At 41.9% G+C, this 25,160-nt stretch overlaps 1 protein-coding gene across 1 annotated transcript; it reads left to right on the top strand.

The window, feature by feature from the left end:
- Positions 1-1,156: 1,156 nt before the first annotated feature.
- Positions 1,157-23,711, top strand: CCDC24 (coiled-coil domain containing 24). The gene is made up of 3 exons (XM_053693191.1): positions 1,157-1,353; positions 23,414-23,592; positions 23,687-23,711. The coding sequence occupies exons 1-3, from the start codon at positions 1,171-1,173 to the stop codon at positions 23,709-23,711; spliced, it is 387 nt and encodes a 128-aa protein (XP_053549166.1). The 5' UTR covers positions 1,157-1,170.
- Positions 23,712-25,160: the final 1,449 nt, after the last annotated feature.

Here is a 25,160-nt window from a genome sequence, read left to right as displayed (position 1 = left end):
GGAGCAGATATCACGTGAGGAAGAGGATGAGGGGAGCAGATACCACGTGAGGAAGAGGATGAGGGGAGCAGATATCCCGTGAGGAAGGGGAAGAGGGGAGCAGATAGAAACCCCGTGAGGAAGGGGATGAGGGGAGCAGATACCCCGTGAGGAAGGGGATGAGGGGAGCAGATAGATACTCCGTGAGGAAGGGGAGCAGATAAATACCCCGTGAGGAAGGGGATGAGGGGAGCAGATACCCCATGAGGAAGGAGTTGAGGGGAGCAGATAGATACCCCGTGAGGAAGGGGATGAGGGGAGCAGATAGATACCCCGTGAGGAAGGAGATGAGTGGGAGCAGATAGATACCCCGTGAGGAAGGAGATGAGGGGAGCAGATAGATACCCCGTGAGGAAGGAGATGAGGGGAGCAGATAGATACCCCGTGAGGAAGGAGTTGAGGGGAGCAGATAGATACCCTGTGAGGAAGGAGATGAGGGGAGCAGATAGATACCCGTGAGGAAGGAGATGAGGGGAGCAGATAGATACCCCGTGAGGAAGGAGATGAGGGGAGCAGATAGATACCCCGTGAGGAAGGAGATGAGGGGAGCAGATAGATACCCCGTGAGGAAGGAGATGAGGGGGAGCAGATAGATACCCCGTGAGGAAGGAGATGAGGGGAGCAGATAGATACCCCGTGAGGAAGGGGGGTGAGGGGAGCAGATAGATACTCCGTGAGGAAGGGGGTGAGGGGAGCAGATAGATACCCCATGAGGTAGGGGATGAGGGGAGCAGATATATACTCCGTGAGGAAGGGGGATGAGGGGAGCAGACACCCTGTGAGGAAGGGGATGAGGGGAGCAGATAGATACCCCGTGTGGAAGGGGATGAGGGGAGCAGATACCCCGTGAGGTGAAGGGAAGGGCAAAGCTCCATGGGAAGGGGGCATGGGGTAGGAATACATTCATCACACCTCTCTTCATCTCTGGGATATCTTCCTCCCCTCCCCAGAGGTATCTCCCTCGGCCCATACATCTTATAGTCTTTGTAAGAAAATCTGGAGTACATTTTTGAACAGAAAGATTTACTTGTCTCTCCCCAGTATCCTTTGCTTGGTATGTTATGGCGCTTACAAATTACTAACTGACATGTTTGCTTTACTACATCAGGTTGTGCATTCGGAAGCCGGTCTATGTGCTGCTTTGATATGCTGCAACCCACTGGTGACCAGGACAGTGGTTACGGGGAAATTATAGAGTCTCCTCCTTCGTTATGGAGACGAGTGGAGGAACAAGTGCCGGCAAGTGAAAGAGCTGAGATCAGGAGGATTCTGGGAGAGGAGGCTGTTGACCTTAGCCTAGAGCTACATGCAGAGGTTGGTTTATCCAGAGATCACAAGCTGCCCCATTTCTTTACTCATCGCATTATATTCTTCATACAAACACCCCATCTTGTGTATAGTGAGTGGCTACTTTAGAAAGGCAGATTATAGCTTAGGAGCTGTTTATCTTGCTACTCAGTTGCTGGGTGAGGAGAGACACCACATAACAGTATAATGCTCAAAAAGCCCCCAAAGATTTTGTGAGATTCCCCTAATGCTGTTGAGTGTTTGATCATTAGACCCTAAGCGTCTGATGATCTAAAGCTCTCCGCTCAGATGAGATGATCTAAAATGATCTTCCAGCACTGTGAGATCCCTAGTGAAATTCCTAAAAGGCAGATGTTGCTTTACTTCTCCCTGCATTTCTGTATGTGAAGGAGAGACAAGCCCAGAGCAATATAGCACTGCATGACATGACAGTTCTACTGCATTTACACTTTGTGCTTTGAATTTTCTATTAATATAACTTCAAAAATATTAATAGTCAAGTGTAATAGAAAACACATAGACCATATAATAGCTCATTTGGATACAAATAAAATGGTTGTGGCCACCAACGGAACAGTTAAAACTAACAGGTATGTAAATCATAAAAAAAAAAAAAAAAATGTCCCAGTCTGGTTATCAATATATTATTTCTTGATAAAGCTGGAAATATTTCAGCTTCTGTTCAATCCAGAGGAAGATTGAATCAATATCAGTTACCTGATTGGTTGTACAGAATCATGGGACATAGACCGACACAGAGTGGTTTGTTTAGAACTGTTTGCAGGACACCGAAGAGAGTCTTAGAAATTGATCTGGTATAACGAAGATCAAAACTGCTAGCACAGAACAATGAAAGAGGGTAAATAGAACCATTGGAGGTCTGGTAAAATTGCTGGACTATTTCAGGACATATATTTTGCTGGATTATCATTATTCACAGTGACTAAATGCAATATAGGTCGCCATAGCGGATTTAACTAGCACAAGAATTTCTCAAAGTTGTAATTGGGCACTAGGATTGATGATTTTAAATATTTTTTTCTTTTTGGAAGACCATCTATTTAGATGTTTTTGAGACACCACACAGGGACATTTTTTATGATATATTTACATACCCATTAGTTTTACATGTTTGGTTGGTGGTGACAACGATTTTATTAGTATCCAAATGGGATATTAAATGTTCTATGTGTTTTTTTTTATTACATTTGTCTATTAATTGTTTTTTTATGTTATATTAATAATTTTTATCCTTAACCTTGGCTCTAAGTGGAGCCCTTCACAGAACAATTTTGTGTCAATTTTGTATATTTCACTGTGTTTTAGGGGATACACAGATTATCTTCTGAGATAGCTAGCCTATAAGGGTTAGTGTGCTTGTTTGGTATAGCAATTTCTTGTTTTTTTCTTGTTATTTTATATTACTTTACACTTCAGATTAAAGTTTTATTACATTTAAACTTTGCACTTTCAATTTTATATTTTATTTTGTATAGCAGTGTTTAGCATTGTGCTTATGATTATGCTTTCAGAGTTTCTGTGTAACTTTAACAAATTAGGATCATACTTTATATATTTAAGTGTATCTTTTACAAATTGCATTGCATTTTGTATTTCTTCTATTTAAAATAAAACTGGGGGCTTGTCTAGGCAGTGGCCATGATAAGTCGCATACTCTGAAGCTCTGAAAGGGATCTACATTATCTATCGAATATCTTCTAAACTGTGCAAAATCCCTTTCTAACAATTCTATCAACAGAGCTATAGATCCAAACGTAACAGATTCATATAAGAATTGCTATAATCAACAATCTTCAAAAACAGAGCTAGGTTGACGAGACATCAGGGCCGTTGCCTACCTAGAATACCATCGGATACCCCCACTTGAGCATGGAAGCAATTAAGCTTAGTAGGCTTCTCTCAATAAAGAGGATTCTCGAGCAGCAGAGCAGTTACGCACTCTTTTTGCTAACTTCGAACAGAAAATGCAGCATAGCTTTAATAATCTGATCCTACTTGTACAAGGCAGAGAGGTGGAGAACCCGCCGTCAAGCACTCCCCGAGTTGGAGCCAACCGCATATACCAGTGTTCAGATTTGTGCCGATGAGCCCATTATCACAGCAACAGCCCTGCGCTCTAATACCTGAGACACAATGAAGGGAAGAGAGATTCAGTCGACGGCTGTTTCTGCATTGAGTATGCTTGCATCAGCACACTGCCAAAGAGACTAATGAGATCACATTAATTGAGGACACTCACCGATTGGGGCCCCCGAGAAGCTCTCTTACCAACCGCCTACTAAACCAGCAGACTCCACATCAGCTTACCACACCATGGTGATTGAGAAGCAGTCTGTCCTCGGCGATTCTTCGGGGGGAAACGGGCCGACCCCCTGGAGAACTGCCTGAGCAACCACTGCCATCTAGCTCCTAAACCAGTGGCATTTTCTGCTTGCATTGCGGTACACAGTTATTACAAGCCAGATCTTTGCAGACCTCATCGGAAAATTTATTCAACACCCCGGGGCTAGAAAATTCACCCCAAGAGACCGATCTTTTGAATGATTTGGTTGCCCCCTTGGGAACATTCTTTATCTTTGGTCAAAGACCCTGATGTACTTTCAATATTCATGTCATCCAAAGAGGAGTGGGTTGAGGCTTTTACCAACTAAAGGCTAACCGTGATGCGGACTATGCTCTATGCAGTTTCTGGTTTTGTCTTGTTTTTATTTGTTTTTTCTATTCAACTGATCTTAATTTATGATGTTATTTGCATTCATTTGCCTATATGATACACTTTTAGGTTGTGCACTTTGCATATGTTGCATATGGTTTAGCTGGTATACTGATGGAGTTGTATAATATGTTGCTGGGTATAGACTTAGCTTCCAAAGACTTTCCATAGTTACTTACTAGTATGAGCATATGTGTGCATCCCAGGAAACATTCAACATGTTAAAATTTTCAAGCAGTCCCTACACATGCTAATGGAGTTAAAGTTCTTTCAACTCGTCACTATGTCTCAGACATATATGAGGATTCCTGTCTGATCTGTCAGACTGAGTTCAGACACAAAGGACAGTATATGTCTATCACTAATCTCACTTATCCTTTTTATATACCTTGATATCATTGAAGGGTCTTCATGAGAGTTAAGCTGCATAATATATTTATATTATATACCTTGTGTTTTAATTGCAAATCTTTGAGAGACAAGAAAGCATTGTAACATATCAGTCAGGGTCCCTAATTACTCCCAGAACAGCAGGTGTAAAATCCTTCATCTATATTTTTAAGCTACGGCCCCCCAGTGCACCACAACGATACAAGACACTCTGCCTTGCATTTCATTAGTGCTAAAGGTAAATGTTCCTTCTCAGAATTTTGGACAGTCTCCTAATAACAATACAATCAACCTTATTGGCATATACACTTTGCTTATGGACATTCCCCATCCATGAATACTCAGGCATATTAACATGGAACCTTTTTATTTTTCACCTATTTAGAGATACGCACTATCTTGCTTGACTACCATAGATTAGTCTTCGTTAACTCTGTACAATATATGGTGAGGTTACATGTTAAATAGTTTTGTTTTTATGGGATGTATATTAACGGCATCATTATATAAACCTTGTTACAAGTACCCTACTTATGAGTAGGCACATTTTTGGCAATCAACTGATTTAGAACCATTATGATCAGTGTTGCCATTTTATCTATGTTTCTATGTCATGCTCTTAGCATATCGCAGCTCTCTAACTCTTCGTAACTATACATAGTTTTGTTCTGTGGGCTGCCACAATCATTTAAAATATAACAGGGGTCTGTTATCTGCCATAGCATAGAATCTCTATAATGCAACAATTCAACATTAAGATGTTATATATATGCTCTTTTCCACTTACTTCTCCCAGAGGACCAAGGGGTACCGTAAATAACATTATATTATTATTATTATTTTTTAATATTATCGGTTATTTGTAGAGAGCCAATAGATTTCTGCAGCGTATAGCTCCTCCTCTGTGTGATGCATCTTTATCTAGGTTCCAGAGTGCGCCTGTATTGTATGGGAGGTATATATATCCCATTTAACATAACTTTCAAATATATTAGTATGTTTCAAGGTCCAGAGTGACCGTATTTATCACTTGTTGTCTTTTATATATGATATTTGTTGAATTGCACCGTTTTTATAGGTCCTCCTCCTACTAAGTAGAATCATAAGATCAATTCCCTGTTCAGTTTAGCAGACCTTTATGACTATAAGTCCTTTTAGAGGACCATACTTTTATACACTAAGTTCATCTATAGTTTATTACTACAAGCGGTGCTTACCCGCTGATAAAAACACAAATTTATAACTTACTGTTACAGTTACAAAAATAAGTTCTAATATCATTAGACCCTCTAGGTCGCAAATATGACTACTATGTTTCACTGGTTCTACCTACATCAAAGGGTCTATAAGAGACCAGCTTACTAGTCATTTATGTAAACATTTAAAATTGTAAAAAGGAGGTTTCAGAAGTACATAGCTAGCTCTTTTTTAACTCATTTTGCATATTGTTTAAAATCACTGTATCGGGTTCAACTGATATTTTGCACAATAAATGTTTTGTCATGTACGCACTTAACGTCTATTATATGTTTCTCATTGCATAACCTCAATAAAAGAATATTTCAAAGAAAAATAAAACTGAAAAACTGACAGGTTTAGTTTCCCCGAAAGCTTCATTACTTTATATGGGTCAGATAAACAAAGATGCTCTAGTTTGGAGATAAATTATAGTACAGCCTTCCCAGGAGCTGAACTAATGTCTATTCTAAAAAGAAATAAGGGCGGGAACCTTAGAAGTCCCAAAAAGATGAGAGATGACCTTCCATAGAAAATACTGAAGCTCTTTGGGATACATAATTTCACAGGGGGAGAGAGAAAGGTAACTGGAGAATAAATGGGGCTGATATACAGGCTCAGTTTCCATCAGTGTACAAATTGAAATGAAATGTTTTTCACTACAATTTAACTTGCTTTTTGCCCCTATAGTTTAGTATATAAGACTTTCTCTGTTGTTAAATAAATGTATTGTGAATTTGAGCAAACTTCACCTGTATAAAGCTGGTAAAATAAGTCAGTGTAACCAGCTTGTGTAAGTAGCTTCCCCCCCCCCCCCCCCCCCACCCCCCCCCCCCCCCCCCACTTTATTTCTCAAGTTTTGTAAAAGAGCTTCAGACATACCCTGGGAACCCCCCTGTTCAGCCCAGGGAACTGCCCTGTTCTTCCCACTTTCTGAAGCATGTGTTTTATTATGCAATAGAGAAAATAAGTGCAATGTAATTTGTAAAAATACACAGACTTATACAGTGTATGATCCTAATTGTTAATGCAAACCAGAAACTTTCAAATCAGAATTTGTAAAAATCACTGCTGTATACAGAATAAATGTATTAAAATAGAAATTGCAAAGTTTAATGTAATAAAACTGAAATGGACCCAATCTGAAGTGTAAAGTAATAAAAAATACAAAACACAAAGGGTAACAAAACTCTCGTATCATGCAGTGATATATTGCACTGGGCTTGTCTCTCCACATACAGAAATGAGAGAGATCTCGCTGTGCCTTGTGGGTTTCCACCCTTTGTCCGAGTTCAGCCCCTGTGAAGTCTGCACTACAATTTCTCTCCAAGCAGCAGAGTCTTTGATTATCAGGCCCTATGAGAGAACATTGTGAGCAGTTGTAATGCTGTTATTGTGTGGATATGCAGGGGTGCACAGTATTGCTAGGGGATGCTAGTTATTTATTTATCCAGAACATCATTGTTGTAACTCTGCGGTACTAAGAATCACGTGCTCCAAATGTTACACCACTCTGCCGTCTATTATTAGGTTTCTTTTGAGCTTGAACATATTACTTTGGAGTTACGTCATTACTGGTGCTAATGGTTAAAGATTGTTAACAGAAACACAAGGATGTAAGAAGTCCTCACCGTATTAACCCCTGCTGCTGGGGGACTATCTGCAGTTAAATCACTTGGTTCTCAGCTCAGTAAATGAGGGTACTATGACGGTTGAGCTGTGGGTGTCACAAAGAATTTGGTCAGAGGATGAAAGTTCCTCAAATTGTCCTGAGTCTTTCTCTGAGTACAATATTTTCAGACTTTTGGTGAAACACACTGTGTGCGAATATTATGGCGCAATTTGTAACAAGATGTATATTGTCCAAAGAGTTATTGGGAGCTGAGGAGGAGTGTTAGGGCCACGGTCTGACAAGTCTAAAGATGAATCCAATCAAAATAGTACAGCAGCACCTTAGTTCAATTCAACAGTCTCTACAATAAACTTTTGAATTGAACTAAGGTTCTGCTGTACTATTTTGATTGGAATTGTATTGGGGAGTTGGCCAGTGGCTTCTCCCAGCATGCACCTTTGGGCTCTTTTGCTGGACCTTCACTGTTAAGTCTGTTAAGTAAGACAGACGGGCCATTAGTATCCTGCTTTTTGGGGAGAAAATCGGTAAAGGAAAGTACTTTTGGTTTGAGTCACAAGGGTCTTACAGTGGGAGGGGTCCTGATGGGGCAATATTACATGATGAGGGGCTGCAGTAGGAGGGGAACCTAAGGGGAGTTGCTTGTGCTAGGAATGTCACAGTAGGGAGGGACCCTAGGGCAGGTCTCAACAAACCCAGGAACCAGGTAGTCACTGGCTTCTAGAATTTTACCACAGGCTCCCTACTTTTTGGGTTATTTTCTATATATCCATATACAACTATCTGGCTCCTAATTATTCTTCCTGGCTCCTAAATTGTAAACAGATTTTTCAACTACTGCCCTAGGAGTGATTTCTTGTGATGGTCACTTCATGAAGGGGGCGCTATAGAGATGATTACTTGCAGTATGGGTGACATGGTGAAGAGGAGCTGTACCCAACGGTTCTATATCTTGGATGTTGGGTGCTACAGTGTAGTGTTGGTGGTTAAGGAGTTCATTTTAGTGGTTTATCTGCTGTGGGGTAGTACTGGCAGATAGAAGGTTAATTCATTAGAAGGGCACAGTAATGGGTTGATGCTGACATATGTTTAACCTCTGCAGTGCTTTCTGGCATTTGGGTTAATTAGTTTTGCCATATGCCTCCGTACAGACCACAGGTGTTCCCTAGACATTGGATACGTGTGAATATTAATAACTGGATGGGATTAGCTGTATGATTGGAATGTTGTGTACAGTAAGAGATGATTGCTTTGGGGGAATTTATAGTATATAGGGCGACTAAACCTTGTGTGCTCAGTATACACAGGTGTTAGTAGCCAGCCACAGATTAGTGGACAATATTTCTCAGTACAGGTTGTCATTTGCTTGTAATGCAGCGGTGGAGCCACTTAAAATGTACTTCTGGGGTGTAGCAGTAAACAATAGCCTTCTGTGTGACCCACCTGCAGAATTTCCTTCCTCTCCCCACACATGACAATGAGGCTCTGTACAACTCAGACTGTTACGGCTTCTAAAGATCCTTCTGATAAAATAATCTGAGGAATTTATGTAAACACCTTGGTCAGTAATTTTATACACAGGATCGGAGCTTGATCCGGGGCACCAGCAGCTGCTCACATCATGTCTCTGGCACTGACAAAAACGTAACATAGATTGTGACGGCTGATACGAACAACAAGTATATTCTCAGTATAGCCTTATACATATCCAAGGCATTCCACTATCCTCTAACAGTATTTGTCCTTTACTGGCCCTGCTGGAAATCTATTTCGTGCAGCCACTACCCTTTCTGTAAATAATGCAGACTTTAACAGAAATAGCATTTCATTCTTTATTATATGAATTGTATTTATCTTAGTTTGTCTTAAATCTCAGCACACTGCCAATTTCTAAAGCATTCGTGACAGTAAAAAAGTAGTTTTATTTTCATGTCACAAATCTTGTGGCTCCTGATGGGAACTTAACCCGTGCAATATACTGTTGTTGGTGCACTGAGACATTATACGCATTATAACACTTGGAGCTCATAGTAAGTAAGTCAGGTTCTCCTTACAGTGATTGACATGTGGGAATTGCAAGGGGCAGTTGTGCTGCTATTGTAATGTTTGTAGTTACAAATGGAAGTGGTTAAGTCTGGTATGTGTCCCTCCTTCAGTTTGATGCCATACTCCTGAGAATTCACTCCACTTTCGGAGAATGTATTTATAAATTATTCCTAGAACTGGCTGTCTGAAACCTGATCCCTGGTATGTGTGGAGCCGGTGAGAGAGGCACCATTACCCTTATAATACAGCCTTCCTCTCTGCTTTCCTCATAACACGGCCTTCCTCTCTGCTTTCCTCCTCTCTGCTTTCCTCATAACACGGCCTTCCTCTCTGCTTTCCTCATAACACGGCCTTCCTCTCTGCTTTCCTCATAACACAGCCTTCCTCGCTGCTTTCCTCATAACACGGCCTTTCTCGCTGCTTTCCTCATAACACGACCTTCCTCTCTGCTTTCCTCATAACACGGCCTTCCTCTCTTCTTTCCTCATAACACGGCCTTCCTCTCTGCTTTCCTCATAACACGGCCTTCCTCTCTGCTTTCCTCATAACACAGCCTTCCTCTCTGCTTTCCTCATAACACGGCCTTCCTCTCTGCTTTCCTCATAACACAGCCTTCCTTGCTGCTTTCCTCATAACACGGCCTTTCTCGCTGCTTTCCTCATAACACGGCCTTCCTCATTGCTTTTCTCATAACACGGCCTTCCTCGCTGCTTTCCTCATAACACGGCCTTCCTCTCTGCTTTCCTCATAACACGGCCTTCCTCTCTGCTTTCCTCATAACACGGCCTTCCTCTCTGCTTTCCTCATAACACAGCCTTTCTTGCTGCTTTCCTCATAACACTTCCTTCCTCTCTGCTTTCCTCATAACACAGCCTTTGTTACTGCTTTCCTCATAACACGGCCTTCCTCTCTGCTTTCCTCATAACACGGCCTTCCTCGCTGCTTTCCTCATAACACAGCCTTTCTCGCTGCTTTCCTCATAACACGGCCTTCCTCTTTGCTTTCCTGATAACACGGCCTTCCTCTCTGCTTTCCTCATAACACGGCCTTCCTCTCTGCTTTCCTCATAACACGGCCTTCCTCTCTGCTTTCCTGATAACACGGCCTTCCTCTCTGCTTTCCTCATAACACGGCCTTTCTCGTTGCTTTCCTCATAACACGGCCTTCCTCTTTGCTTTCCTCATAACACGGCCTTCCTCTCTGCTTTCCTCATAACACGGCCTTTCTCGCTGCTTTCCTCATAACAACTGCTTTCCTCATAACACAGCCTTCCTCTTTGCTTTCCTCATAACACGGCCTTCCTCTCTGCTTTCCTCATAACACGGCCTTTCTCGCTGCTTTCCTCATAACAACTGCTTTCCTCATAACACAGCCTTCCTCGTTGCTTTCCTCATAACACGGCCTTCCTCTCTGCTTTCCTCATAACACGGCCTTTCTCGCTGCTTTCCTCATAACAACTGCTTTCCTCATAACACAGCCTTCCTCGTTGCTTTCCTCATAACACGGCCTTCCTCTCTGCTTTCCTCATAACACGGCCTTCCTCTCTGCTTTCCTCATAACACGGCCTTTCTCGTTGCTTTCCTCATAACACGGCCTTCCTCTTTGCTTTCCTCATAACACGGCCTTCCTCTCTGCTTTCCTCATAACACGGCCTTTCTCGCTGCTTTCCTCATAACAACTGCTTTCCTCATAACACAGCCTTCCTCTTTGCTTTCCTCATAACACGGCCTTCCTCTCTGCTTTCCTCATAACACGGCCTTTCTCGCTGCTTTCCTCATAACAACTGCTTTCCTCATAACACAGCCTTCCTCGTTGCTTTCCTCATAACACGGCCTTCCTCTCTGCTTTCCTCATAACACGGCCTTCCTCGCTGCTTTCCTCATAACACGGCCTTCCTCGTTGCTTTTCTCATAACACGGCCTTCCTCGCTGCTTTCCTCATAACACGGCCTTCCTCTCTGCTTTCCTCATAACACGGCCTTCCTCTCTGCTTTCCTCATAACATGGCCTTCCTCTCTGCTTTCCTCATAACACGGCCTTCCTCTCTGCTTTCCTCATAACACGGCCTTCCTCTTTGCTTTCCTCATAACACAAACTTTCTCGCTGCTTTCCTCATAACACAAACTTTCTCGTTGCTTTCCTCATAACACGGCCTTCCTCTTTGCTTTCCTCATAACACGGCCTTCCTCTCTGCTTTCCTCATAACACGGCCTTTCTCGCTGCTTTCCTCATAACACGGCCTTTCTCGTTGCTTTTCTCATAACACGGCCTTCCTCTTTGCTTTGCTCATAACACGGCCTTCCTTGTTGCTTTCCTCATAACACGGCCTTCCTCTCTGCTTTCCTCATAACACGGCCTTCCTCTCTGCTTTCCTCATAACACTGCCTTCCTCTCTGCTTTCCTCATAACACAGCCTTTGTTACTGCTTTCCTCATAACACGGCCTTCCTCTCTGCTTTCCTCATAACACGGCCTTCCTCGCTGCTTTCCTCATAACACAGCCTTTCTCGTTGCTTTCCTCATAACACGGCCTTCCTCTTTGCTTTCCTCATAACACGGCCTTCCTCTTTGCTTTCCTCATAACACAGCCTTTCTCGTTGCTTTCCTCATAACACAGCCTTCCTCTTTGCTTTCCTCATAACACGGCCTTCCTCTTTGCTTTCCTCATAACACGGCCTTCCTCTCTGCTTTCCTCATAACACGGCCTTTCTCGCTGCTTTCCTCATAACACGGCCTTTCTCGTTGCTTTTCTCATAACACGGCCTTCCTCTTTGCTTTCCTCATAACACGGCCTTCCTCGCTGCTTTCCTCATAACACGGCCTTCCTCGTTGCTTTTCTCATAACACGGCCGTCCTTGCGGCTTTTCTCATAACACGGCCTTTCTCGCTGCTTTCCTCATAACACGGCCTTCCTCTCTGCTTTCCTCATAACACGGCCTTCCTCGCTGCTTTCCTCATAACACAGCCTTTCTCGTTGCTTTCCTCATAACACGGCCTTCCTCTTTGCTTTCCTCATAACACGGCCTTCCTCTTTGCTTTCCTCATAACACAGCCTTTCTCGTTGCTTTCCTCATAACACGGCCTTCCTCTTTGCTTTCCTCATAACACGGCCTTCCTCTTTGCTTTCCTCATAACACGGCCTTCCTCTCTGCTTTCCTCATAACACTGCCTTTCTCGCTGCTTTCCTCATAACACGGCCTTTCTCGTTGCTTTTCTCATAACACGGCCTTCCTCTTTGCTTTCCTCATAACACGGCCTTCCTCTCTGCTTTCCTCATAACACTGCCTTCCTCTCTGCTTTCCTCATAACACAGCCTTTGTTACTGCTTTCCTCATAACACGGCCTTCCTCTCTGCTTTCCTCATAACACGGCCTTCCTCGCTGCTTTCCTCATAACACAGCCTTTCTTGTTGCTTTCCTCATAACACGGCCTTCCTCTTTGCTTTCCTCATAACACGGCCTTCCTCTCTGCTTTCCTCATAACACGGCCTTTCTCGCTGCTTTCCTCATAACACAACCTTTCTCGTTGCTTTTCTCATAACACGGCCTTCCTCTTTGCTTTCCTCATAACACGGCCTTCCTTGTTGCTTTCCTCATAACACGGCCTTCCTCTCTGCTTTCCTCATAACACGGCCTTCCTCTCTGCTTTCCTCATAACACTGCCTTCCTCTCTGCTTTCCTCATAACACAGCCTTTGTTACTGCTTTCCTCATAACACGGCCTTCCTCTCTGCTTTCCTCATAACACGGCCTTCCTCGCTGCTTTCCTCATAACACGGCCTTCCTCGTTGCTTTTCTCATAACACGGCCTTCCTCGTTGCTTTTCTCATAACACGGCCGTCCTTGCGGCTTTTCTCATAACACGGCCTTTCTCGCTGCTTTCCTCATAACACGGCCTTCCTCGCTGCTTTCCTCATAACACGGCCTTCCTTGTTGCTTTCCTCATAACACGGCCTTCCTCTCTGCTTTCCTCATAACACAGCCTTCCTCGTTGCTTTCCTCATAACACGGCCTTCCTCTCTGCTTTCCTCATAACACGGCCTTCCTCGCTGCTTTCCTCATAACACTGCCTTCCTCGCTGCTTTCCTCATAACACGGCCTTCCTCTCTGCTTTCCTCATAACACGGCCTTCCTCTCTGCTTTCCTCATAACACGGCCTTCCTCTCTGCTTTCCTCATAACACGGCCTTCCTCTCTGCTTTCCTCATAACACGGCCTTCCTCTCTGCTTTCCTGATAACACAGCCTTTCTCGCTGCTTTCCTCATAACACAGCCTTTCTCGTTGCTTTCCTCATAACACGGCCTTCCTCTTTGCTTTCCTCATAACAAGGCCTTCCTCTCTGCTTTCCTCATAACACGGCCTTTCTCGCTGCTTTCCTCTTAACACAGCCTTCCTCGTTGCTTTCCTCATAACACGGCCTTCCTCGTTGCTTTCCTCATAACACGGCCTTCCTCGTTGATTTTCTCATAACACGGCCTTCCTCGTTGCTTTTCTCATAACCCGGCCTTCCGCGCTGCTTTGTGTTCTGCACTCTGTACAGGATATGTAACAGCATTATCTGTACTGGGCACTGCCTGGCATCAGATAAGGGCCCCTGCTGACCCCAGTTTGTACAAAAAAAACATAATTTAATTAAAAAGGCTGGCACTTATGAAAGTGGGCCTTGGAAGTAAATGTCAGAGAGGAGGGTATCCTTTTGCTTAACCACATATGGTTCTGATTGTTGTGCTACTGCTGTGTGTGACCTGTTACAGGAACTAGTAATAGAAATCTGCTCCTCAGGCACTTCCAAATCGTTGTAAGAATAAAGTCTTTTTGATGGGAATAGACAGGTCACCCACAACATGATACTGATCACAGAAAGGAAATAAAAACAAGGCCCTGCAACACTTTGTGCTAAAATGTGAAATGACCTGAAGCACGCTGGGTTTACCTATCAGCTGCCAAAGAACTGCAACACTTCTCATACAAAAAATCCTTCCTTGTGACCAGAAACCAAAAATAGCCATTTTCTGTTTTAGGGTAAAATCCATTATGGTCTGTAGCTGGATTTGTATTACTGCCTGTGACTATACATCCTTAACGGGACAGTAAAAACCCTCTTTTTTTTTTGTAAAATGTTTAGTTTTGTGTAATGAATATAAATGACAAAGTCCTAATCTTGGCACCTAAAGGTTTTTTAATCGGTTTCTCAAGAGTTAGTATAAAGCCTTAATAGGCTAATAACTTGCCACTTTGCGGATAGGGGAAGGATAGTCAATCCTGGTAACTCCTGGCTCCTCTTGTTAGAGAAAGCAGGGTGTTTAGCGGTAGCACATTGTATGTGAATCCCAGGAGTTAGTGTAGTGTGAAGTCTTTTAGTGCAGTGTCTCACCTTGTCGTGAAGATCGCTCCTAGGGAGGATCCGTATAGTGCAGCGTTGCCTGCGGGCTTACCCTCTATGCCGCTCTCTGTTCTCTGCTTCCCAGACTGTACTCACTCCCTCCTTGACTCTCCGTCTCATGTGTTTGACTTCACTAACTGCTTCACATCCACCTCGTCTTCGGTTGTGATTCCGGCTTGTATTCATCTTCCCCCAATCCTGGCATTGAATACGGTCCCTTAAAGCAAACCCGCTGTGCTCACTATTGCTACAGTAGAATAGAGTAAGTGAGGAGAACCAGCCGGGACTTGGTGATTAAAACTTAGCTTTTATTAGCAACAACAGCAGATAATAAAAACAGGGTCAGTCGACCATTTATAGAAGTTTTAAGACCTCATCAGAGGGAAGGAAAGGATCCAGCTTACGCGTTTCGGCAACAGCCGTACTTATTGCCTATGGGTGGTATGGCTGTTGCCGAAACACGTAAGCTGCATCCTTTCCTTCCCCCTGACGAGGTCTTAAAACTACTATAAATGGTCGACTGACCCTGTTTTTATTATATGCTGTTGTTGCTAATAAAAGCTAAGTTTTAATCACCAAGTCCCAGCTGGTGCTCCTCACTTACTCTATTCTTATGTGTAATGAAGCCACATTGCAATATACCGGCCAAATTACAAATAGAGCATTATTGATAGCATAGGGTGCTCTCTTAAACGGACATGAAACCCAATACTATTCTTTCATGATTTAGACAGGAAATACAATTTTAAACAACTTTCCAATTTTCTTAGTTTCATTAGTATCCTTTGTTAAAAAGAATACCTAGGTAGGCTCATGTGCAGTAATGCACGACTGGGAAGTAGCTGCTGATCGGTGGCTGCACATATATGCCTCTTGTCATTGGCTCACCAGATGTGTTCAGTTAGCTCCCAGTCATGCATTTCTGCTCCTTTAACAAGGGATACCAAGACTACAAAGCAAACGTAAATGGTATCTGAATCACGAAAGAAAAATTTTGGGTTTCATATCCCTTTAATATCGCCAGCTTGAACTAAAGTGCAGAATCTGGTATTATAGGTCTGTTGTTAAAAGAATTAACAAAGAATGTTTCTCTTTATGAATTATGTGTTGTGCTCGAGAGCAAGAAATTACAGTGCTAGTAAAGCGCGACTGGAGACCTGAAGTAAAGTGTTAGGGCTAGAATAAACGTGTAACGAAACACATGTAAAACATATTAAAGTATTACACAAATATATATAATAAAATGTAAAAATATGTGTTTTTAATTAAAATTTTAAAGGGATCTGGTATATGACAAGTTGTTGGGCTGGAAAGGGCTCAAAGGTGTGCGTATGTATAGTGTGTGTGTGTATATATATATATATGTGTGTATATGTATGTATATATATATATACTGCACCATACAGCCTCAAAAGAAACAGCAACCAACAAGAGCTGTACAGAAAGCTCTTGTTGGTTGCTGTTTCTTTTGAGATAAAAATGCAAATCCACACTGATTGTTCTTTTTATATATATATATATACACACACACACATATATACAGGGAGTGCAGAATTATTAGGCAAGTTGTATTTTTGAGGATTAATTTTATTATTGAACAACAACCATGTTCTCAATGAACCCAAAAAACTCATTAATATCAAAGCTGAATATTTTTGGAAGTAGTTTTTAGTTTGTTTTTAGTTATAGCTATTTTAGGGGGATATCTGTGTGTGCAGGTGACTATTACTGTGCATAATTATTAGGCAACTTAACAAAAAACAAATATATACCCATTTCAATTATTTATTTTTACCAGTGAAACCAGTATAACATCTCAACATTCACAAATTTACATTTCTGACATTCAAAAACAAAACAAAAACAAATCAGTGACCAATATAGCCACCTTTCTTTGCAAGGACACTCAAAAGCCTGCCATCCATGGATTCTGTCAGTGTTTTGATCTGTTCACCATCAACATTGCGTGCAGCAGCAACCACAGCCTCCCAGACACTGTTCAGAGAGGTGTACTGTTTTCCCTCCTTGTAAATCTCACATTTGATGATGGACCACAGGTTCTCAATGGGGTTCAGATCAGGTGAACAAGGAGGCCATGTCATTAGATTTTCTTCTTTTATACCCTTTCTTGCCAGCCACGCTGTGGAGTACTTGGACGCGTGTGATGGAGCATTGTCCTGCATGAAAATCATGTTTTTCTTGAAGGATGCAGACTTCTTCCTGTACCACTGCTTGAAGAAGGTGTCTTCCAGAAACTGGCAGTAGGACTGGGAGTTGAGCTTGACTCCATCCTCAACCCGAAAAGGCCCCACAAGCTCATCTTTGATACCAGCCCAAACCAGTACTCCACCTCCACCTTGCTGGCGTCTGAGTCGGACTGGAGCTCTCTGCCCTTTACCAATCCAGCCACGGGCCCATCCATCTGGCCCATCAAGACTCACTCTCATTTCATCAGTCCATAAAACCTTAGAAAAATCAGTCTTGAGATATTTCTTGGCCCAGTCTTGACGTTTCAGCTTGTGTGTCTTGTTCAGTGGTGGTCGTCTTTCAGCCTTTCTTACCTTGGCCATGTCTCTGAGTATTGCACACCTTGTGCTTTTGGGCACTCCAGTGATGTTGCAGCTCTGAAATATGGCCAAACTGGTGGCAAGTGGCATCTTGGCAGCTGCACGCTTGACTTTTCTCAGTTCATGGGCAGTTATTTTGCGCCTTGGTTTTTCCACACGCTTCTTGCGACCCTGTTGACTATTTTGAATGAAACGCTTGATTGTTCGATGATCACGCTTCAGAAGCTTTGCAATTTTAAGAGTGCTGCATCCCTCTGCAAGATATCTCACTATTTTTGACTTTTCTGAGCCTGTCAAGTCCTTCTTTTGACCCATTTTGCCAAAGGAAAGGAAGTTGCCTAATAATTATGCACACCTGATATAGGGTGTTGATGTCATTAGACCACACCCCTTCTCATTACAGAGATGCACATCACCTAATATGCTTAATTGGTAGTAGGCTTTCGAGCCTATACAGCTTGGAGTAAGACAACATGCATAAAGAGGATGATGTGGTCAAAATACTCATTTGCCTAATAATTCTGCACTCCCTGTATGTGTATGTGTATATATAATTATATATATATATATATATATATATATATATCTACAAAACACGGAAGGGAACTGCACTCTCATACCGGACCGGGTACACATCCCATGACCCTGCAACATGCTCAGCCCTGGGTGCCACTGGCACTCACAGGAAGCTGTGCTGTCCTCAGAGCCACAAGCAGTTATCCCCAGACAGGTCTGGGTGCAAGAACCATAGGGAAAATTACAAAACAAATTAATACAACACACAGAGAAAACCCAGCACTCACTTACAAGCTCTCAGCTAAGATTTAAAAGCAAAAATGGAAAGGTTAGTCACCGCATCTGGCCAAATGGGACAAGCTCAGGTACCACGTCAAGGTCCTTTCCAATACCTGAGACCCTAAAACAGCCACACAATGCAAGCTTTCAAATCCAAACAAACTGAAAACAAGGGAAGGGTGCACAGGAATATGTAACCACCCTAGACATATACAAAACACGGAAGGGAACTGCACTCTCATACCGGACCGGGTACACATCCCATGACCCTGCAACATGCTCAGCCCTGGGTGCCACTGGCACTCACAGGAAGCTGTGCTGTCCTCAGAGCCACAAGCAGTTATCCCCAGACAGGTCTGGGTGCAAGAACCATAGGGAAAATTACAAAACAAATTAATACAACACAGAGAAAACCCAGCACTCACAAGCTCTCAGCTAAGATTTAAAAGCAAAAATGGAAAGGTTAGTCACCACATCTTGGGAGTGCTGGGTTCTCTCTGTGTGTTAATATATATATATATATATATATCTATATATACAGGTAGCCCTCAGTTTACGCCGGGGTTAGGTTCAAGGAGGAGTGGTTGTAAATCAAAACCGTTGTAAATTGAAACCCAGTTTATAATGTAAGTCAATGGGAGGAGTGGGGGTTAGGCTCCAGGCCCCTCTTAAAATTTGTCATAAGTAACACCTAATACATTATTTTTAAAGCTTTGAAATGAAGACTTTAAATGCTTAACAGCATTATAAACCTAATAATGTAGATTGTATCATCATCAAACTAAGTTTAATAAACAAAAACATTTGCTAACAGCACCTATTTAAATAATCACACAACAGACTGCATCATCATCAAACTAAGTTTAATAAACAAAAAAGTTTTTTTACTTGCATTTTTCTGCAATCAGTTCTCTGCATTGTTAGCATGTTAGATAATATTGGGTCTGCACCTATTCTATGCATTTCAATCTGCAGTGATTAAGCAGTTAGGCACCCTCACCTCAAGCTGCTGGACAGGAAGGTAATAGGGAAGTGGCTGCTAAAACTTGTTGCTCGGTAGCTAATGTCTGCTCTGTGTACACAGATCAATTTCAGGCTGTAAAGTTGCATAACTTTGCTGCAAAACAAGTGGATAGCTCCACCTACTGGCTATTTTAATTAGTGCATTTTGCTTTCCAAAGCTGTTCAATAGCAGTCAATCACATGACTGAAAAAAAAGGTTGTTATTCTGAAACGTCGCAAATTGAACCGGCGTAAACCGAGGGCCACCTGTGTGTGTGTGTGTGTGTGTGTGTGTGTGTGTATACAGTATATATATATATATATATATATATATATATATATATATATATATATATATTGGAAAAAAAAAAGGGGGGACAGTAGAGTAAAAAAGGAGCACTATTAACAATAAAACCCAAAGATATGAATATTAATTCAGTTCCAATACTCAGAGACTAAATTGATATATTAAACATTAATTGGCTATCCAGTGTTAGAAGGCCAAAATTAGAAAATATACATCTAAATGTAGTCGTTAAATTGAATTATAAAAATTGAAATAAATAGGATCGAAAAAAATAATTAATTAAAAATGGTGAATGACTAGTTAGCTGAGAACTTTTGTAGCGTACAACAGTATTAAAATTCAATAATATCTAATTAAAATTCAATAATATCTGACCAGTTAGTAATATCTTATCTGAGATAACATATCATATATATAGAGGTAAAACTTAAATACAGATCATAAAATACAGATCATAAGTGATACATTAAGTGAAATAATAATATCCACACAGTGTATATGAAAAAAGTTCTTGTGCCAGTAGTCCCCAGTGCCCGGAGATTTAAAGCTCCGGGCACTGCAACCGGTTACCAAGACAAACATCTTTAGCACAGATAGGGATAAACTCTCTCCAACGCTTCTCACATACCTCACATGTTTGAGGTTTAAATAGGTGGGCAATATATTTTATACTCTCTGCACTATACTGTTAACTAGTATATTCATACTGCACCATAAAGTGTTTTTTTTTTTATGTCTCCTCCATTCTACAAGCGCTACAGTCTGGAACCCTCAACTCTTACTATATATATATATATATTTATTTATTTATCCAAACAGATGCACTTCATGTAACAAAGTTCATAAATGCCAAGGTGCTCTATAGTTAGTCCCAATACCACAGCAGAAAAGATAAGCACTCAGTGGACTTTTCAAATAAAACTTCACATTTAATGTTCACAGTTTAAAAACAATGCATAACATTTTGGAACCACACAGGTCCCTTTGTCAAATGCAGATACATTCCCAAACAATTTCACCTAATATCACCCAACACTCGCATTATAAACCCATATGTGATTTACCAAACATCCTATACAGCTGGTAGACTCCGACGCCATCTGCGTTCCACAGAGCATATTGTGGGCCGGCAGCGCCATAATGACGTCATCACCAAGTGCCGGTCACCAAGGTTATTTTTGATAGCTTTCAGAGGTAGTGTGGTAGCGTCTACACACAATATAACAGTGACCGACACTTGGTGATGATGTCATTATGGTGCTGACCCATGTGGTTCTGAAACGTTATGCATTGTTTTTAAACTGTGAACATTAAATGTGAAGGTTTATTTGAAAAGTCCACTGAGTGCTTATCTTTGCTGCTGTGTTATATACTGTGTATATATATATATATATATATATATATATATATATATAGTGTGTGAGTGTGTATGTATCTGGGTTCTTGTGGGCTTGTGTGTAGGTATCTGTGTGAGTGTTTATGGATCTGTGTGCTTGTGGGATTGTGTGTGTGTGTGTATGTATCTGTTTTTGTGGGAATGTAGTTATATGTGTGCTTGTGGGATTGTCTGTGGTGCGTATGTGACTGTGTGTGCTTGTGGGATTGCCTGTGGGGCGTATGTGTTTGTGTGAGTGTGTATGTATCTGTCTGCTTGTGGAAGTGTGCATTTGGTGTATATTTGTCTATGGTAGTGTGTGTATATCTGTGTGCTTGTGGGAGAGTTCATGTGTGTGGTGCATTTATGTCTGTGCACAAGTTTGTATATATCTGTTGCTTGTGGGAGTGTGTATGTGATGCATATGTGTCTATATGCGAGTGTGTATGTGTTTGCTAGCAAGGTTGTATGTCTTTGTGTTTAAGTCTGCATGCGTGTGTGTATATATCTGAGTTTGTGTATGCGTGTGTGTATATGTGTCGGCATGCATGTGTGTATGTCTGTATGTGTTTGTGTGAGAATGTGAACGTCTGCCTCTCTGTGTGTGTGTGTACGTTTCTGTATGTGTTTGTGTGAGAATGTGTATATGTCTGTGTGCACTGAGTATGTACGTTTCTACATGCGTGTATGTATTTGTGAGAGTTTGTATATGTTTGTGTGCACTAAGTGTGTACATTTCTACGGGTGTGTGTGTGTACGTGTCTGTGTGAGCGTGTGTACATGTCTGCATTGGTGTATTTACGTGTCTGTGTTTGTGTACGTGTCTGTGTGAGAGTGTATACATGTCTGCGTGCTTGTGTGCGTGTATACGTTTCTGCATGCGTGTGTTTATGTGTCTGAGAGTGTGTACGTGTCTGCATGCGTGTGTGTATGTATCTTTGTGCAAGTTTGTATGCGTGTATGTGTCTGTGTGAGATTGTGTATGTGTCTGTGTGAGTGTGTATTTGTCTGTGTGCGTGTGTATGTGTGAGTGTGTACGTGTCTGTGTATGTATCTTTGTGCAAGTCTGCATGTGTGTATATGTGTCTGTGTAAGTGTAGGTGTCTGTGTGCATGTGAGAGTGTGTACATGTCTGCATGCGTGTGTCTGTGTGAGATTGTGTATGTGTCTGCATGCATATGTGTATGTATTTTTGTGCAAGTCTGCATGCGTGTTTGTGTGAGAGCGTTTATGTGTCTGTATGTTTGTGCAAGTCTGCATGCGTGTTTGTGTGAGAGCGTTTATGTGTCTGTATGTTTGTGCAAGTCTGCATGCGTGTTTGTGTGAGAGCGTTTATGTGTCTGTATGTTTGTGCAAGTCTGCATGCGTGTTTGTGTGAGAGCGTTTATGTGTCTGTATGTTTGTGCAAGTCTGCATGCGTGTTTGTGTGAGAGCGTTTATGTGTCTGTATGTTTGTGCAAGTCTGCATGCATGTTTGTGTGAGAGCGTTTATGTGTCTGTATGTTTGTGCAAGTCTGCATGCGTGTTTGTGTGAGAGCGTTTATGTGTCTGTATGTTTGTGCAAGTCTGCATGCGTGTTTGTGTGAGAGCGTTTATGTGTCTGTATGTTTGTGCAAGTCTGCATGCGTGTTTGTGTGAGAGCGTTTATGTGTCTATATCTTTGTGCAAGTCTGCATGCGTGTATATATGTCTGTGTAAGTGTAGGTGTCTGTGTGCATGTGAGAGTGTGTACATGTCTGCATGCGTGTGTCTGTGTGAGATTGTGTTTGTGTCTGCATGCATATGTGTCTGTATTTTTGTGCAAGTCTGCATGCGTGTTTGTGTGAGAGCGTTTATGTGTCTGTATGTTTGTGCAAGTCTGCATGCGTGTTTGTGTGAGAGCGTTTATGTGTCTGTATTTTTGTGCAAGTCTGCATGCGTGTTTGTGTGAGAGCGTTTATGTGTCTGTATGTTTGTGCAAGTCTGCATGCGTGTTTGTGTGAGAGCGTTTATGTGTCTGTATGTTTGTGCAAGTCTGCATGCGTGTTTGTGTGAGAGCGTTTATGTGTCTGTATGTTTGTGCAAGTCTGCATGCGTGTTTGTGTGAGAGCGTTTATGTGTCTGTATGTTTGTGCAAGTCTGCATGCGTGTATGTGTTTGTGACTGTGGAGATCAGTATGTTTTTTTGGCCCATTAAGGGTAATGCCATGCGCCCAAGGCCCAGATCCATTAGAACCTTAGCATTACTTTTGCCATTAAATGTAATTTGGTTGATTGAAATAATTAACTATGCACATATCTGTTTAATTAAGAAAGTATTCAGATGTTGTGCCCACACCTAAGAGCTTGGTGTCCCTTCTGAGATCTTTTGTCACACTGTGTCTTATTCTGTCCCCAGCTGGAGAATCTAAGAAATACAAAGCTGCTTTAAATGGGAATATTCACTTTGGGCAATCTGATGTTATGCTTGTGAAGCACACGAGGAATATTGATATCATGTTATATACTGTGTCCTGTATATTTATCACACTTCTCATATGTGCCTTTTTTGCTTTTTGTGGATTTTCTATTTACTGTGGTATGTCTGTGTTTAATTTTGTCTCTTTTGTTGCTTTTGTCTTTTCAGATTGCAGTTCTTCTGGATCTCTGGAGAGACCTGAGGTCCAACTTCTCATCGCCAAGTCCTCTTTCTGTTCCCAACACTTGTCCCCTCCTGGCTGACCCACCTGTCATTAAGAACATGGTGACACAAGAGATCCGGATGCTGCTGCTGGCTGTGCGTCAGAAGGCGTGGCGGAACGGGCAGTAAGTAAACTGCTGGTTAGTGAATGTGCCGTTATTCTACCTAGCATATAAAGTGCTGTTCTCTTTTTGTAGCACTTTCATATTGTTTTTATAGGGACAAGAACAAACAGAAATATTAGCGATCTTTATTAATTTTTCCACAGCAACACAATTCACGGCTTTTACGCATGAGTTTACCAAATTGTTTTTAATAATGTAGATTTAAAAATATCTAAAGTTATAAATGTATCATTCGCTCCTTGTCTACCAGAGCAGCCTGCTACACTTGGGTAACAATCCGCTGCAGCCTGCCTGGGACCTAAAGGGTTAAACATGACCAGTGCCCAGAGCTGCTCATGAGCATTCCTGACTCCCCCTCCCCTTTCCCACCTCTGGCCCCCCAGGGTATCATTCTGCTCACACAATAACAATGGCATTTCCAATACAATAGACACCTAATTGGCTTGACTGCCCATTTCATAGCAACTGTGCTGAGCTGGAAAGTATGTGGTCCGGGATGCCAGGGGATTTGTTGGCTGGAAGGAACAATGTACAGCCCCCTCTCACTCACTCCCCTGTGCCAGCTCTTCTTTTCTGTGAGTTCTGGCTTTTGTCACTGATGCCCCCAGTAGAGTGAGGTCAGGGGGCACATTGTTAGTTCTCTGTTGTTCTTGTCTTTACTACTCTGAGATTTTACTGATAATGTCATTCACGTCCCCCTACTGGCTTCTTGTCACCATGGCTCCTGTCTCTCCCATTCATAGTTTGATTACTCTGGTTTCATATTCACTAATTTATTGTGTGACATGAGATATATATAATATATATATATATACTGCTGCTTGTGTAGCTGGTGAGGTAAAGCTGTGGCTCCAGTGTAACTGCATTAGTACAGCTACCTGACTACAATACTGTAACTCATGCTTCTTATATTACTGCTCCTCGCGCTCTTTATATTACTGCATAGGTTGTAAGAGAGCATCTAACCACTGTGAGATCACAATTGGTCTACCCTGTACATTAGAGAAAGACTGGTGAACTTTGAGTAAATGATGGAATATAGGTATTTGGGATGTTCTACCATAAAGTAGCCGTATTTGCAGTGATTAGATGCTCTTTTACAACCTATGGTTATGTTTTCACCATCTTACTTACGTGATACCAAACAAGTATAACAGATTATGGACAAAATCTACCTGGAGACAAGTTAAGCATGGTTAACTGTTGATACAGTAGCACTATATTCCTCAATTCCCCATAATATGGGGATAGAGGCCCTTTAATTCTTTCTGTCCAACTTCACGGACCTACTTTTTACTCACTCATAACTTCTTCCAGTTCTAGTGGATTTTTTATCTTCAGAGGCGCAGGAAAACTATGCCAATGTATTTTTAGTTTGGTGAGAGCTGTCCCACATATTTGGCGAAGAAAATCCTTTCATTAGGTTATACAAACTTTTCATAGACAATCTTTATATTCATATGGTCTGGGTCTAGAGAAATGGCGGAAGATTTTTTGATGTTGACTTGCCGTTCACATTCAAGTACCAAGAAACTGACATCAATTTCATGGATTTAACCTTAGAGGGC

This window comes from Bombina bombina, chromosome 10 (assembly GCF_027579735.1).
Source record: "Bombina bombina isolate aBomBom1 chromosome 10, aBomBom1.pri, whole genome shotgun sequence".
Taxonomy (NCBI): domain Eukaryota; kingdom Metazoa; phylum Chordata; class Amphibia; order Anura; family Bombinatoridae; genus Bombina; species Bombina bombina.
This window is presented reverse-complemented; position numbering and strand designations above follow the sequence as displayed.

Excerpts from the sequence above, each read along its gene's own strand:
- CCDC24 (XM_053693191.1), top strand. The coding sequence starts at position 1,171 with ATGTGCTGCTTTGATATGCTGCAACCCACTGGTGACCAGGACAGTGGT. Across the intron at positions 1,354-23,413 it reads GCCTAGAGCTACATGCAGAG|ATTGCAGTTCTTCTGGATCT; the intron begins GTTGGTTTATCC and ends TTGTCTTTTCAG. Across the intron at positions 23,593-23,686 it reads AAGGCGTGGCGGAACGGGCA|GGACAAGAACAAACAGAAAT; the intron begins GTAAGTAAACTG and ends TTGTTTTTATAG.